The sequence below is a fragment of the Narcine bancroftii genome, chromosome 5 (assembly GCF_036971445.1).
Source record: "Narcine bancroftii isolate sNarBan1 chromosome 5, sNarBan1.hap1, whole genome shotgun sequence".
NCBI classification, from domain to species: Eukaryota; Metazoa; Chordata; class Chondrichthyes; order Torpediniformes; family Narcinidae; genus Narcine; species Narcine bancroftii.
In genome coordinates, this window is record NC_091473.1 from 13,801,396 (window position 1) to 13,819,152 (window position 17,757).

A 17,757-nucleotide genomic window follows, 5' to 3' on the forward strand; every position below is an offset into this window, starting at 1 on the left:
TGAAAGTGCAAATCTGTCGGTGGATAGCAGACCATTGTAAGAAACAGAAAGTTGTGGTTGTAGGAGATTTTAACTTTCCATATATTGAATGGGACTCCCATACTGTAAAAGGACTGGATGGCTTAGTTTGCCAAATATGTACAGGAAAGTTTTCTAAATCAATATGTAGAGGTACCAACGAGAGATGATGAAATACTTGATCTCCTATTAGGGAACCAGGCAGGTCAGGTGGCAGAAGTCTGTGTAGGTGAGCATTTTGGGTCCAGTGACCATAATGTCATTAGTTTCAAGTTACTTATGGATAAGGATAGGCCTGGTCCTCAAGTTGAGGTTTTAAATTGGAGAAAGGTCAATTTTATGGAAATGAGAAAGGATCTTGGAAGAGTCTATTGGAATAAGCTGTTTTCTGGCAAGAATGTGCCATGCCCTCTTCACTCTGCTACCATCGGAAAAAAGGTACAAGAGCCTGAAGATGAGCATCTCACAGCACAAGGCAGCTTCTTCCCCTCTGCCATCCGATTTCTGAATGGACAATGAACCACAAACATTATTTCACTTTCTTCTATTTTCTTGCACTATTTATTTTTGAAACATACAGCAATTTACAATAATACGAGCCCTCTGATGCTGCTGCAAAACATCAAATTTTGTGACATTCATGACAATAAATTCTGATTTTGAAGTTCAATCTATATGCTAAATGCAAACAAAGGACTGTGGCTCCACTTCAAATTTTGATGATGTTTCTACTTGTGTATGATTGGCCATTATCATAAAATTTCAAGATACACATTCCCTGACTTACTGATTCAATTAAGAATTCTGTAAGCAGCATGAGGGACATCATGTAATAGACTGTTGAGGATATCATGTAATGGACTGTTTAAGTATGCAAAACACAGAGCTGCTAATCTCTTTATTATTATAAAAACCAATGAAGAAAAGGGAACAAAACTGAAAATACAATATCGCATACGTGTGTATATATATCAAACAGTATAAACTCGGTCCCCCCTCCACTGCACTGGGTGAGGACAGAAAAGACATCAAAAATATTATATATATATATATATATATATATATATATATATATAAAACCACCAATCTCTGGTGGAGATCCAGGAGCTCCAATCACATTAACCTTCTTATTCAACAGCTCTGCTTCCAACAGTCCTTCCTCAACAACACTTCAAAGTGCATAATCTTTGATTGGCCACTAACATCCTTGTTAGTCAGTTTGAATAAGAAGTCAACTTGAGATGTTGATGACCATTCCTGCCCATGGATGCTGCCAAACCCACTGAGACCCACCAATAGCTTATTGTTTGCTCAAGGTATCAGCATTTGTAGTTTGTGTAGCAACAAACAATCTGCTTGAGATATTCAGCAATTTGATCAACATCAGTGGGAGAAAAATAGTCTATGTTTTAAGTTGGAACCATTTATCAAGGGTACTGACATAAAACATTGACCACTTTCTCTCCCACTGATACAACTTCTCTGTAGGTTCCTCCAGCCATCTGCAGTCTCCTCTGTTATAGCAGTTTTTTTAGTTTTTCATATCTTTGATAGTGATGCACCAGCTTCCACACCAATCTGAGTATAGTAAAAACACGCCAAACCAGTCTTTCAGTGTCCATAGAGACAAAGATATATTGCTGATGTTTTGGACCTGAGCACTTCTTCAAAGAATAATCAAAGAATAAGCAGAATAGCAAAAATCAGGAAATCTCAGAATAGAGACAGTGCTGGCTGGGGGATAAGTCCAGACAAACAAAAGGTGTTAATTGGATAAGGGGAGAGATGAGAATTGATTACGTCTGTGTGAAAAGAGACAGGAAAAAGTGAGAGAGACAGAGCTGGGAAAAGGCGATGGGGAAAAATTGGGGGTGGGTGGGTTTAACAAAAGCCAGCTATTAAAACCATCCGGTCAGAAGGTGCCCAGTCGGATAATGTGGTTCCTCCAATTTGCGGGTGGTCTCAGAGTTTGGCAGTGTATGAGACCATGGACAGAAGTGTCAGCAAAAGAATGGGATGGGGAATTGAAATGGGTGACCAATGGGAAATCGACGCTATTCAAGCGGATTAAACCAAGGTGCTCAACCAAGCGATCTCTCAGTCTGCACCCAGTTTCTTCGATGTAGAGGAGACCTCAATGGGAGCACCAGATGCAGTTGATGACTCCTGCAGATTCACAAGTGAAATGCTGCTTCACTTAAAAGGATTGTTTGGGGACCCAAATGATGGTGAGGAAGGAAATGTGGATGCAAGTGGAGCATTTCCTGCGGTGACAGGGGTAGGAACCAAGGGGATGATTGGAAGAGAGAGAGGAGTGGACAAGGGAGTCACGGATGGAGCAGTCCCTGTGGAAGGCGGAGAGGGGAATATGTGTCTAGTGATGGGATGATATGGGAGTGAGAGCCAAGTTGGTGGTGGTAGAAGGAAAGCCACGTTGTTTGAAGGAGGGGAGCATCTTGGATGATTTGCCATAGAAGTCCTCATCCTGGGTCCGAATGCAATGGAGAGGAGGAATTGAGAACAGAAAGGAATTCTTGTAGGGGACAGGGTGTGAAGATCTCAGTTGTTCCAGAGAGTATAGCCCCAGGTGACTCAATCTCTCCTTAGAGGCTAACCCCCCCCATGTCTGGAATCAATCTGGTAAACCGCCTCTGCATTTTATGCTAGTTTACTTTCATAATCCATCTTCCCTTTTATTGTTTGCTTGCTTACCTTAATATTCTGCCTACGATCTGAATGGTATACAACTATCCAATGAGTTCCAAATTATTTGCATATTTATTATATTCCTAAACTTTTATTTTATAGCGAAGTTTGTTTTTTCCCCAAAAATTTCCATACTTATTTTGAACAAAGTTCAACAGTACAAATTCTAGGCAGACAAAGAATTGCTGGAGGAATTCAGCAGATTAGACATCATTCATGTATAGAAATGATCAGTTTACATTTCAGGTCTGACCCTTTATCAAGAACAGACAGCAGGTATATTATGCATATAAAGGGGGAAAATGTTGGGGGAGAAGTCCAGAGGTGATAGGACATAAGGTAGAAGAAGAAATCTTTAGAAATGGGGGGGGGGGGGGCAGTTAAAAAAAAAGGGGGAATGTTTGTCTTATGGGAGTAGGTTCAGAAGAGATGGATACAGTGGAATCAGATGAGGGTGGGTGTTACCTCAAATTACAAAAAAGTTTAAGGCTGTTCAAGAAGAATCTGATGTGTTGTTCCTCAAGTTTACATTTGGCCTCACCCTGACAATGGATGAGGCCAAAAACAGACATGTCATTACAGGAATTTTTGAGGGAGTTAAAATGGTTGCCTACAGGAAGTTCAAGTTTAGAGCCATAAACAGAGCATAGGTGTTTGGCGAGTTACTATTCAAAGTATTATTTTCAACCAATACAAATTGGTATATTGCATGTTTGTGTTAAACTATGTATGAGCAGCATAAAAGTCGGAATATCAACATGGATTTTTACAGTAACAAGGACAAACTTTTCAGTTTTAAGTTTGCTGTGATCCTGTAACTGACAACTTTCGATCTCATTGCATTGATTGATAAATGTAGAAATCAAAATATACTGCAGCTTTCTCCACTAGTCGGAAAATCATTTAACTGACACAAGCGACTAATGTTGCCATAAAATACCCTGAAAAATCTTACTCTTCAAGCCAAGTGAGGTTTTTTTTTGATTTATTAACCCAGTAAACTACCTGTCCCTAAAAATCTAATTTTTATGTAAGTAGATTAGAATCCCTTCATAAATTCTTTAAAACTTAAGAGATATTAAAATATACTTTTAAACAGTTATGCATTAAAATGTCAGTTTGTGTTTTAATCTTAGGTGTACGTCACTATCTTTATTTAGCACTGCATGCTTTTTAATAGTACATATGCCATTTTCTTTCTGATATCTTTGAGAACTCTTTAATGTGTTAGGTGCTCAATCAGCTTCAAGACATCACTAGTGGATATCAAGAATCTTGTAAAACTGATGGCTGACTTCAAGAGATGCCAGGAAAAAAGGGATTGTTCTCATTTCCAAGAGGTGGGAGCTTTTTGAGGAAATGCTTGCAAGGTTGCTTCTCCACTGTTGCAAATTCAGGGCCATTTTTTTTAAAGAAAAAATGTTTTATGTTTTTGATTTTGTATTTTTTTAGATTATTATGATTTTGACATAACTTTCTAAAAAAGTACTTAAAATGATTAAGAAATTACAATATTTTTTTGCTTTTTATTTTAAATATATCAATTGTTAAAAGGGGGAAAAATATGGCAAATGAACACAAAAATTGACTCATGCTATCTGAAGCAATTTCTGACTTGATATTGAAAGTGATAAATTATAGATGGTAGAAATATAAAATGAAAAAATGCTGGAAATACTCAGTAGATCAGCATCATTCGATAGAGAAACAAGAATTAATGCATCAGATCTGGGAAAGAAAGAAAAATGTTACATTTAAATGCAGAGAAGGTAGTAGGAGGGATAAATAGCAAAAGAAAATATCTATGATTGCTTGTTGTAGAAGTCCTCAATTCAAATGGGTTAATGGGGACAGTTTATTGGGTGGAAGTACAAAGAAGTGTTATGTGTTGCAAATAGCAGGGCAATTTGTTCTTGCTAATGTTCCAAATATTCTTCTACCTTATCAAATGGCTTCATGTTCCTAAAAAAAATCAGAAATAAACTTCTAAAAATGTTATACACTATATAAATATTAACAACATGGCCAAATTTATCAGGGAATTAAAATGGAATTCTCAACAATATACAAAATTCAAGCAAATGGCAGCCTCAGCAACCTACAAAAATAGAAGAAAATAACATAATAGGTAAAAAAAATACTAAGTTTAAAATTGTAAAAGTAAAGATTTTCTGAAGTAATATAAATCTTTGGTGAAGATGGGAGCAAATATTCAGCCAGCGAAGTGCCTTGATCATGCTTTGCTCATAGCAGCTGTTTGAATAAAATGGCGTCATCCAGGATGAAGAGCTGGTTGATGCTGCTTGTTGTTGGGGTGACTCTCTTAAAGCGTCTCCTTATCCCTGCTTAGTAAGAGTCGGCCCGATCAAGAGGCTTTATTTGTAAACCTGGGGGCATATGATCTATTATATTATTGTTTGTCTTTTGGGTGGCTCCGTGGAGGGCAAGGAACAGATAGAGCAATGGTTAAATCGTTTCAAAGAATGTGACTGAAAATAATGTAAACTACTTTAAGGTTTATATATTCATCCAAGTGAAGTTTGTGAAGTGTAAGTACAGTATGGTATTTTTGTCTTTTAAACTATTTTTAATGCAGGTGAATTAGTTAGGCATTGTATGAGTAAGTCTCAAGCAACCAGAAAATACACTCATCTGGCATCTACCAATCTCAATAGATGCCCAGAAACCAGGATTTTACTGTAATAAAAACTTCAAAACTAAATTTTAAAGCCACTGTGGGGGTGTACATCTCTGATAGCAGGTGAACCGGCTATGCGTGTTAAGGTCGCGGCAGCGAAGCAGCCGTGTCAAGATGCCACTGCCGAGATTGTCTTTTCCGTCAGCTGGGTCAGGTCTGAACGCATGCGGGGCAATGTCTTGACATGGTTTCCGGCATGAGAGCGGGACTTACCCGTGGCCTTATAAGGCTCAGCACGGGAAGTTTCAATAAACAACTGGAGTGCAGATGAACCCGCTGAGTACTGGTCTCATTCTTTCGACTCCGTTTAGCTGCCACTACATTGGTGATTCCGACAGATCCAGACTCCTCTAGTCGCTGCAGCAATCAGTGCAGTCGCCCTTAAACTCCCTACTTTCTGGATGCTTCGACCATACACTTGGTTTGGACAAGCAGAAGCACAGTTCCAGATAAAGCAGATTACCTCAGACTCTACCAAGTACTACCGCACCCTGGACCAAGAAACCACAGCCAGAGTTGACGATCTCATACAGAACCTATCAAAGGAAGGCAAATACTCTGCTTTGAAAGCACTCCTCATCAGCACTTACGGGCTCTCTAGGCACCAGAGAACAGCCAGGCTTATGCACCTGGATGACCTAGGGGACAGAATGCCATCTTCCCTTGTGGACGAAATGCTCACACTGGCAGAGGGCCACAAGCCCTGCCTCATGTTTGAGCAGGCATTCTTACAGCAGATGCCCAATGACATCCAGCTGCTACTAGTGGATGCGGATTTCAGTGACCTGTGCAAAGTCACAGCGAAAGCGAACATTCTCTGGCACACCAAAAGAGAGAAAGAACAAATCCTCCATGAATCAGCTGATGCATTTCCTGACAGAGCAGTAGCCCAAAACCCGAACAAGCAGTGAACAGCCACTCCCTCACAGACCAACAGAAGCACCAGAGGCAAAATGGTGTTTCTACCACCAGCGCTGGGGGGAGGGGGTGGGGGGCAGAAGCTCGCAAATGCAAACAGCCCTGCTTGTTCCCGGAAAACACTCAGGCCAGCCGCTGCTAATGGCTATGGTGGCCGGCCACACAAACAGCCTACTACATATCATGGACAAAACCACGGGTGGTGTTTCCTCGTCAACATGGGAGTAGAGCTCAGTGTCAACCCGCCGACACCTTTAGAGACTCAAACGTGCCCATGAGGGCCAACCTTGAAGGTGGCCAACAATACTGCCATTAAGACCTTCGGCATGCAGCCTGTACTGATATGCCTTGGTGACAAAGACACTGGGATTTAACACTGGCCACAGTGGAGAAGTCACTTCTCAGTACAGATTTTCTCCAATCCCAAAGCCTGCTCTTGGACCTCAAAGCTAAATGCCTGGTGCACTCCAGATGGTCCAGCTCATGGCCAACCAGCATGAGGCAAATGTTTTCTCCAAGGAAAACTTGGTGTGAGGCTACTACCAAATCCCAATCCACCCAGATGACAACGGGAAAACAGCCATCATCTCGCCCTTCGGACTCTTCAAGTTCCTGCGCAGGCCTTTTGGACTTAAAAATGCAGCGCAGACATTCCAGCGCCTAATGGATGCAGTGGGAAGGGACCTGGACTTTGTTTTCATCTACCTAGATAACATCCTCATCCGCTACCCACCTTCGCAAACTCTAATCCTGCCTGGTTGACTTTGGCCTCACGGTCAACGCAGCAAAATGCCAGTTTGGCCACGAGATCGATTTCCTCAACCACAGGATCACTAAGGATGGAGTGTCACCATTGCCGGAGAAGTTGGAGGCCATTCAACACTTCATAAGGCCCAACACTCTCAAGGGTCTTCAGAAATTTGTCGGCATGATCAATTTTTACAACCGCTTTATACCTGCCGCAGCACAAATCATGCGCCCCTTTTTGCCATGATGACCTCCAAACAGAAAGACTTGGCCCAGAGTGAGGGGTCAGCCACGGCTTTCGAATGGACCAAAGAAGCCCTAGCCCACGCCACGTCACTGGTCCACCCCAGAACCAACGTCCCCACCTCCCAGACAGTCAAAACATCAGCCAAAGTAGTAGGGGGCGAACTCAAACAGCTAGTTGATGGACATTGGAGGGACTGGCCTTCTTCAGCTGCCATTTGCACCTTACTGAGTTAAAATACAGTGCTTTTGACCAAGAACTCTAGCCCTCTACCTCACAGTCAAACATTTCCGCTATTTCCTCAAGGGAACACCTTTTACTGTCTTCACTGACCACAAACCCCTCCCCTACACATTTGCGAAAGTTTCTGACCCCTAGTTGGCACACCAGCAACGCCACTTGGCATATGTTTCAGAATTCATCACCAACATTCAACACTTCTCCAGGAAGGAGAATGTCGTTGCTGAAGCCCTCTCAAGGCGACTATTCGGTCCTTAGAACCAGCCCAAGACTACTTCAAGCTTGCACGGGTGTAGAAGATGATGCAGAGACACTGGCTATTCGCATAGCCATCACTGGTCACCGTTTTGAAGACACTCTACTGCCAGAGAGTTACTGGATCCTGCTCTGCAGTGTCTCCACCGGTCAGCCCCGACCAGTCATTCCAGATCAATAGAGACGACAGGTCTTCCATGCATTCCACAACCTCTCGTACCTGTTCATCAGGACCACAGCACACATGGTCGCTGCATGGTTTGTATGGCATGAGTTATGAAAACAGGGCCCAAAACTTGCACACATGGTCAGACTTCCAAATCCACAGACACATAAAAGATCCAGTTCAGCAGTTTGAATCACCCAGACGACAATTAAACTACAGCCATGTCAATATTGTCAGTCCCCTGCTTGTTTCACAAGAAGCCTGGTATCTCCTCATATTGGTTGGCCGAGCCACGAGATGGCCAGATGTCATTTCCCTCAAAGACACAACCGCAGAAGCCTGCACCAGGGCAGTGCTCACACACTGGATATCCCAGTTCGGGACACCAGCTCATATGACTATAGACAGATGGGCACAATTCACCTTGGCGTTGTGGACACAGCTTGCCTCCCTCCTTGGCATGAAACTCCACCACACCACAGCCTACCACCCACAGTCCAATGGCTAGATAGAACGTTTCCACCTCCACCTAAAGTCGGCGTTGAATGGACGCAGGGTGGACAAGCTCCACGGGTGCTTCTTGACATCTGGACAGCACCCAAGGAGGACCTCCAGGCCTCCTCGGCCGTTGTTATATGGGGCCCCTTTGACCCTCTCCGGAGAATTCCTCCCCACCACCAAGGGCACAGACACAGCAGGAGGAGCAGCACTGCAGAAATTGAGGGACAGATTGGGCTCCCTTGCACCACAGCCACCCTCCCACCATGGACACCACCCCACATCGATCCCCACAGACTTAAAGACAACTGACATCTTTGTTCGCCAAGGTGCGCACTCCGCCCCCCCCAGACCCCCCCCCCCCCCCCAGCAACCCTACGCAAGTCCCTACAAGGTAAACCACAGAAGCGGAAACACATTCACGCTGGTTATTGGGGGCAGAGAGGAAATGTTCAGAGCCGACCACCTGAAGCCCGCACATCTTGACCTCAGTCAGCCAATTGCCCTACAGCCTGCAAAGCGTAGGGGCAGACCCCCTAAGGCGAAACCAACATAGGACTCGGGCCACAGCACAGTATCACCAGTTCTAAGGGAGGTTGTGCACATCTCTGACGGCAGGCGAACTGGTGTCACATGTAACGGTTGTGGCAGTGGAGCAGCCACGTCAAGATTGCGCAGCTGGGTTCATCTTTTCCGCTGGCCGGGTCAGGTCTGCATGCGTGCAGGGCAACGTCGTGACGTGGTTTCAGGTGCAAGGGCGGGACTCACCCATGGCCTTATTGGTGCACTCCAATAAACAATTGGAGTGCAGATGAGCCAAATAAGTACTGGTCTCGTTCTTTCGACTCCATTTAGTTCCTGCTACACCACCACAGTAAAGCTATCTTAAAACATAAACATCAACTAAATTTCATTGTCAAACAAAGTTAGAGCATCAGTAAATAGAATTGCAAACTGTAAGTGTTAAGAGTGATTTTCATTTAGAAATTTCCATTGATTTATCAGAAATTACCCAATAACTGAAGGCATTAATATTAAATAATTATAATAATTCTGGAAGCCGGCTGGATATGTGACATTTAGTTCAAGCGTAAAGGCAAAACAAAATAAATTATGTGAACATAAAAGAAATAGATTAGGCAGAGAAAACAAAAAAAAAGCTATATTGCATAAAAGTATGGGGGAACAAAGACAAATTTAAAATTACAACATTTGTGTTTAATTATTGGTAAGATTAACATTAATATAACATCAACTGCATGTTCTTTAATCATTTTACATGAAAACAGGATAAATTGGAAAATATTTTCTGCAGTTAAGTTTTCACAAAAATTTGTGAAAAAACACAAGCAATAATGGCAAATATTAAAAAGCACTTATAAATATAAAAATAATATGATATATTGGCCCTTCAATTAGTACTTACCCTCGGTTACTGACCACAGCTGCTTTCAGGTGAATGTAACTTGCTGGAAATAAACCCTGTAATGTCAAACAAGTTTTCAGTCTTTTAAAAATATAATAATGCAGTCTAAACTCAAAGTATAGCACAGAAAAAGGAATTGCAGTGTCAGCTAGAAACCAACCTTTAAAACTTAAAAATACATATTGAAAATCATCTTACAGAATTAACATAAATCCAAATAGAATTAGAAATCAAAATCAATGTTTACACTATTTTGGTAACAACACAGGAGGCTATTTGGCTCATCACGTCAATGCCAGTTGAAAAGGAGTTAATGAGCCTGATCCCACCTTCTTTCACTGAATCAATAAAAGGTCATGGCTCTCCTGGTATAGATCAAGATACTTTTTGAAATGTGCTCACGAGGTCTCCTATTACCATAATTTCAGAGTGTGAGTTACAGATACCAACCATCTTATGGGCAAGAATAATTTTTCTCAATGCCCCCAAAATCCTTGGATTAATTACTTTGAACCAATAAGCCTTATTTTTTTATCTCTCTGTTTAAGATCTCAAGATAAAGGAACAGAAGGCCATTCCGCCCATTGAGACTGCTGTGCAACTCCACCCTGAGCTAAACCTGTACTGCACCAACCTATATCTGGCTTTAATGACTGCTGTCATGCTGTCCTGACACGTCAGACCAGCACCCCTCATGAATTGTTCCTAAATCTGACTCCCATCTTTGCTTCGATTTATGGAGGCCCAGTTTCGGGCCCTCATTTTGGAACAGGAGATACATAGCAGAGATGAATTTACATGTGAGCCCCTTTCCAGTTAGAGCCTCCATATCACTACATACCGGCAGGACCATAGACGGGCCTAATTATCCCTCAAAAAAGATCTTATTTGATAAATAAAATGGTTTTTTTTCCATAATGGTCCTCGATACACCTGATCCCTTTCTGGCACCAGAATTAACTTAAACTAACAGCATTATGATCACTGGACCCAAAATGTTCCCCTACACATACTTCTGTCACCAGTCCTATCTCATTACCTAATAGGAGATCCAGTATTGCACTCTCTCTAGTTGATACCTCTAAATATTGATTTAGAAAACTTTCCTGAACACATTTGACAAACTCCAATCCATCCAACTCAACTACAGTAAGGGAATTCCAGTCAATATGTTGAAAATTTTAATCTCCTACTATCACAACCTTGTGTTTCCTGCAGTTGTCCGCTCTCTCTCCCTCTACAGATTTGCTTCTCCAATTCTCGCCAACTATTGGGCGATCTATGATACGACACCATGAATGTGGTCATACCTTTCCTGTTCCTCAATTCCACCTATATAGACTCAGAAGATGAGCCCTCTGGTCTGTCCTGCCGGACCATTGCTGTGATATTTTCTGTGATGAACAATACCACTCCCCCACCTTTCACCCCCTCCCCACCCCTATCCCATCGCGTCTAAAGCATCAGATACTCGGAACATTGAGCTGCCAGTCCTGCCCTTCCTGTAACAATGTCATAATTCCACATGTCAATTCTCTTAGCTTATCTGCCTTTCCTACAATATTCCTTGCATTGAAATAGATGCACCAAAGAACACGCACAACCTGTTGACTTTGAACATGCATGCAATTTTTGGACTTTCTGGAGGAGCCTACCATGGGGCTGTGGATGTTGTGGACTGTAGACTTTAGTAAAGCTTTGACAAGGTTCCACATGGGAGGTTAGTCAGGAAGGTTCAGTCGTCCATTATTCATGGTGAGGTAGTAAACTGGATTCAACATTTGCTTTATGGGAGAAGCCAGAGTGGAAGTAGATGATTGCCTCTCAGACTGGAGGCCTGGGTTGAGATGGTGTGCCTCAACTATCAGTGCTGGGTCTATTGCTATTTGTCAAATACATTAACATCACACCCACTGCTCTACCTTCATCATTTCTTTTGACCCTGAAAAACTCAATTAAGTGAGACATGACCTGCCCCTCTTGAAGCCATGCTGACTCTGTCTAAAAAGACTTTGCTTTACTAAATGCTCATAAATCCACTGCCTAAAAATCCCCTCCAATAGTTTGCCCACCACTGATGAAAGACTCATTGGTATGAGAGTGCAAAAGCTTTATGCTCCTGTTAGGTTAAAAGGAGGGGCAAAAGGTTTGAGAGAGCCGTGGTTTTCAAGGAATATTGGAAACTTGGTTCAAAGAAAAAGGGAGGCGTACATTAGATATAAGAAGCATGGAGTTAAGGAGATGTTTGAAAGCTACATTGAATGTAAGAGGAATCTTAAGAGAGGAATTAGGAAAGCTAAAAGAAGGTACGAGAAAACTATGGCAAGCAGGGTGAAAACTAATCCAAAAGAGTTCTACAAATATGTTAATGGTAAGAGGAAAGCTAGAGACAAAATTGGTCCCTTAGAAAATCAGAGCGGAAAACTGTGTGTGGAGCCTAGAGAAATGGGGGAGATATTGAACAGTTTCTTTTCTTCGGTATTCACTAAGGAGAAGGATATTGGGAGATGTGAGATAAAAAAAAGCAAATTGGGTAAATATGGGGAATATAGAGATTACAAAAGGTGTAGTTTTAAGGCTTTTGAAGAATATAAAGGTGGATAAGTCTCCGGGACCAGACGGGATCTTCCCCAGGACATTGAGAGAAGTGAAGGAGGAAATAGCAGAGGCTCTGGCGGTAATTTTCCCAATGTCATTAGATATGGGGATAGTGCCGGAGGATTGGCGCATTGCGCATGTGGTTCCGTTATTTAAAAAGGGTTCAAGGAGGAAGCCTGGCAACTATCGGCCTGTAAGTTTGACGTCTGTGGTAGGTAAATTAATGGAGAAAATTCTTAGAGATAGTACTTATAAACATCTGGATAGACAGGGTCTGATCAGGAGCACTCAACATGGATTTGTGGGAGGAAGGTCATGTTTGACCAATCTGATTGAATTTTTTGAAGAGGTGACTAGGAATGTGGATGAGGGTAGCGCAGTGGATGTTGTCTATATGGACTTCAGTAAGGCCTTCGAAAAGGTACCACATGGAAGGTTAGTTAGGAAGGTGCAGTCTTTAGGTATAAATTTTAAGATAGTCAAATGGATTGAACATTGGCTGAAAGGGAGAGGCCAAAGGGTGGTAGTGGATAATTGTCTGTCAGGTTGGAGGCCGGTGACCAGTGGTGTGCCTCAAGGATCTGTATTGGGCCCCTTGTTGTTCGTTATATACATTAATGATCTAGATGATGGGGTGGTGAATTGGATTAGTAAATATGCAGACGATACTAAGATAGGTGGAATAGTGGATAATGAAGAAGGTTTTCAAGGATTGCAGAGGGATTTGGGCTGCTTAGAAAAGTGGGCTGAAAAATGGCAGATGGAATTTAATGCTGATAAGTGTGAGGTGCTTCATTTTGGTAAGAAGAATCAGAATAGGACATACGTGGTAAATGGGAGAGCATTGAGGAATACAGAAGAGCAGAAAGATTTAGGAGTAACGGTACATCGTTCCCTGAAGGTAGAAACTCACGTGAATAGGGTGGTGAAGAAGGCTTTTAGTATGCTGGCCTTTATCAATCATTGCATGGAATATAGGAGTTGGGAGGTAATGTTGAGATTGTATAAGACGTTGGTGCGGCCTAATTTGGAGTTCTGTGTGCAGTTCTGGTCGCCTAATTATAGGAAGGATATAAACAGAGTGGAGAGAGTGCAGAGAAGGTTTACCAGAATGTTGCCTGGGTTTAAGCATCTGGAGTATGGGGAGAGATTGGACAGATTGGGTCTTTATTCTTTGGAGCGTAGAAGGTTGAGAGGGGATTTGATAGAAGTATTTAAGATTATGAAAGGGATAGACAGAATGGATGTGGATAGACTATTTCCGTTAAGAGGAGGAAAGATTAAAACAAGAGGACATGATTTAAGAATTAAGGGGCAGAGGTTTAGAGGTAACATGAGGGGGAACTTCTTTACTCAGAGAGTGGTAGCCGTGTGGAATGATCTTCCGGGAGAAATAGTGGCGGCGGAGTCAATTGTATTATTTAAGAAAAGGTTGGACAGGTATATGGATGAGAAGAAGATGGAGGGTTATGGGCATTGTGCGGGGAGGTGGGACTAGAAAGGGGTGTTTGGTTCGGTGCGGACTAGAAGGGCCTAATGGCTTGTTTCCGTGCTGTAATTGTTATGTTATGTTATGTTATGTAATTCCCACGATTTTCCCTTTTCATCTTTCTGAAAAAGGGAACTACATTTGCCATCCTCCAATCCTCTGGTCCATTCCTATGGCCAAGGAGGATGCCAAGATCATTGTCTACACCCCAGAAATCTCTTCCCTCCCTTCCTGAATCTCAAGTATATTCTGAGCTATCCCAAGGATTTATCTCATTAAAAACCTTTAAAAATCTCTAGCATTTCCTCTTTAGTAACCTGAACATGATCCAGCACATTAGCCTGTTCTATGCTTCTCTCACATTCACCAAGGTCCTTCTTCCTGGTGAGCAATGAAGCAAAATATTAATCAAGAACATCTTTTGCCTCCTCTGCATCCAGGAACATGTTCCCCCTCTCCCCCACTTTATCCCTGAGTGGTCCTATCCTCACTCTGGTCATCCTCTTGTTCTTCACAAATGCATAGAACACCTTAAGGTGTTCCTTAATTCTACTTCAAAGGCCTTCTTGTTGCCCTTTCTGGTTCTCCTAAATCCCTTCTTAAGTTCTTTCCTGTACATTAAATTATTAGTATGAGGTGACATAGGATCAGAAGATAAAGAAATATTGTAGGTTGAGTTAAGAAATAGCAAGGGTAAAAAGGCTGATGGCTGTTATATACAGACCTCCAAACAGAAGCTGGGATGTGGACAACAATTTGCAACAACATATAGAAAAGGCTTGTCAGAAAGTAAATGTTATGGTAGTCATGGGGTATTTTAACATGCAAGTAGATTGGGAAAATGTGTTTAGGACTGGATCTCAAGAGAGAGAATTTGTAGGAAGCCTACAAGATTGTTTATTAAAGTCGCTTGTTGATGAGCCTATGAGGGGATTGGATGGATGTTTTGTAATGCACCTAAATGTTCAAAGACGTTAGGATAAAGGAACCATTAGAAGGCAGTAATCACAATATGATTGAGTTGAATTTGGGATTTAACAAAGAGAAAATAAAGTCAGTTGTGTCAGTATTCAGTGGCGTAAAGGAAATAACAGTGGCATGAGAGAGGAACTGGCCAAAGTAGATTGGAAGGGGACACTAGTGGGGAAGATGGCTGAGCAGCAATGCATGGAGTTTCTCCGTGAAATGGGGAAGATGCAAGATAAATACATACCAAAAAGAGGAAATATTCAAATGGAAAAATGTCATAACTGTGGATGGCAAGGGATGTCAAAGCTAATGTGAAAGCAAATGAGAGGGCAAAAAAAGAAGCAAAAATTGGTGGGAAAATAGAGGATTGGAATTTTTTTTTAAAAAAAACAGAGAAGATTCTTTTTTTAAAAACGCAGATTACTAAAAACTCATAAGGAGGGAAAATATGAAAATAGGCTCAAAAACAAAATTAAAGAGGATACAGAAAGTCTCTTCAAATATATAAAGAAAAAAAAGAAGTGAGAGATGATATAGGACCACTAGAAAATGAAGCTGGAGAAATAATAATGCAAGGCAAGGAGATCGCAGAGGAACTAAATGTGCATTTTGTGTCAGTCTTCACTGTGGAAGACACTAGCAGTGTGACAGATGCTGAAGGGTATCAGGGAAGGCAAATGAGTGCAGTTACCATTTCAGGGAAGAAGGTGGTCAGAAAGCTGAATGGTTAAGTCTCCAGAATAGAAGGATTACACCCTTGGGTCCTAAAAGAGGTGGCATATATATATTGTGAAGGGATTGATAATGATCTTTCAGTAATCAATAGATTCTGGCATAGTCCTGGAGTACTGGAAAATCACAAATGTCACCCCACTATTCAAGAAAGGTTAACTTAGTCAATGTTTGGGAAGATGATAGTCAATTGTCAAGGATGAGGTTATGGAGTACTTGGAGGCACTTGGCAGTATGGGCCAAATTCACCATGGTTTCCTTAAGGGAAAATCTTGCTTGACAAACCTATTGGAATTATGTGAGAATGTGACAAGCAGGCTGGATAAAGGAAATGCAGTGGATGTTGTGAATTTGGATTTTCAGAAGGTATTTGACAATGTGTCGCACATGAGACTACTTAACAAGATAAAGCCCATAGCATAACCAGAAACATATTAGCATGCATAGAGCATTGGCTAATTGGCAGAAAGTGTTGGAACACAAAGGACATTTTCAGATTGGATGCCAGTTGCTAGTGGTGTTCCACAGGGGTCCATATTAGGGTCACTTATATTAATTATTTAAATCATGGAATGAATGGCTTTGTGGCCAAGTTTGCAAATAATACAAAGGTGGGTAGAAGAGCAGGTAGTGTAATGGAAACATGAAAACTGCATAAGGACTTGGACAGATTAGGAGAATGGGCAGAGAAGTAGCAAATGAAATATCATATTGAAAAATGTATACACTTTAGTAGAAAATAAACAGGCAGACTATTTTTTTAAATAGGGAGAAAATGTAAAATATTCAGATGTAAAGGGGACTGGGAGTCCTCATGTAAAATAGCCTGATGGTAAACTTGCAGATTGAGACAGTGGTGAAGAAGACATATACAATGCTGCCATACATTTCAAGAGGAAGACAAGAGCAGGAATGTGATATTGAGACTTTATAAGGCACTAGTGAGACCTCACTTGGAGTATCATGAGCTGTTTTGGGCTCCTCATTTAAGAAAATATTTGCTTAAGTTGGAGAGAGTTCCAAGAAGGTTCACTAGGATGATTCCAGGCATGAAAGGGTTATCATATGAGGAGCGTTTCACAGCTTGGCTTGTATTTATTGTAATTTAGGAAAATGAGGGGTAATCTCATTGAAACATTTTGAATGTTGAAAAGCATGGACAGAGTAGATGTAGAAAGGTTGTTTCCCATGGTGGGAGAATCAAGGACAAGAGGGTGTAACTTCAAGAATGAAGGATGTCTGCTTAGAACAGAAATGTGTAGGAATTATTTCAAACAGAGGCTGGTAAATCTATGAAATATATTGCCACAGGCGGTAGTGGAGTCCAGATCTTTAGGTATATTAAAAGACAGAGACTGATAGATTCTTGTTTAGCCAGGGCATCAATGGTTATGGAGAGAATGCTGGGCAGTGGGGCTGAGTGGGAAAATGGATCAGTCCATGAGTGAATAGCTAGGCAAACTTGATCAGCTGAATAGCCTATTTCTGTTACAATGTCTTCTGGACATTGACTTCCTTATAATTTTTCATGATCCCTTCCTGACTTTTGCTTCCAAAATCAAATGCATGTTTTTTTTTCCTCTTAACTGTTGCACCTTTCTTTTCAACCATGATTCTTTTACACTACTATCCTGTTCCTGACTCAGAGGGGCAAACTGATCCAGAACACCGTACAAGTGGCCCTAAACATCCTCCACTTTACTGCCATGCATTTCCCTGAGAACATCTGTTTTCAATTTACTCTCCCAAGTTTGTGGCTAATGCCATAATTACCCCTTCCCCAATTAAACACTGTCCCATTTTGTCTGCTCCTAACCTTGCTCATAGCTATGCTAAAGATCCGGTAGTTGTGTTCAGTCTCCAAAATGCTTGTCCACTGAGAAGTTTGTCACCTGACAAACTTCCCAGTATGACCTCTCCTCTATTCAGCATTTCCACATACTCTGTCAGAAATTCTTCTTGGACACACCTGACAAATTCTGCCCCATTTCACCCTTCTGTACAAAGGATGAACCAATCAATATTAGAGACTTCAATATTTGAAGTCTCTCGT

General features: G+C 41.6%; 1 protein-coding gene across 17 annotated transcripts in view; it reads right to left on the bottom strand.

The window, feature by feature from the left end:
• The window catches only part of dock3 (dedicator of cytokinesis 3), a 939,092-nt gene that overhangs the window by 751,351 nt on the left and 169,984 nt on the right, over positions 1 to 17,757 (bottom strand). For all 17 annotated transcript variants that reach the window (XM_069936839.1, XM_069936837.1, XM_069936835.1 and 14 more), the window contains one exon: positions 9,917 to 9,972. In XM_069936839.1, coding sequence (XP_069792940.1) covers positions 9,917 to 9,972 — 56 coding nt within the window. The remainder of the gene's footprint in view (positions 1 to 9,916; positions 9,973 to 17,757) is intronic.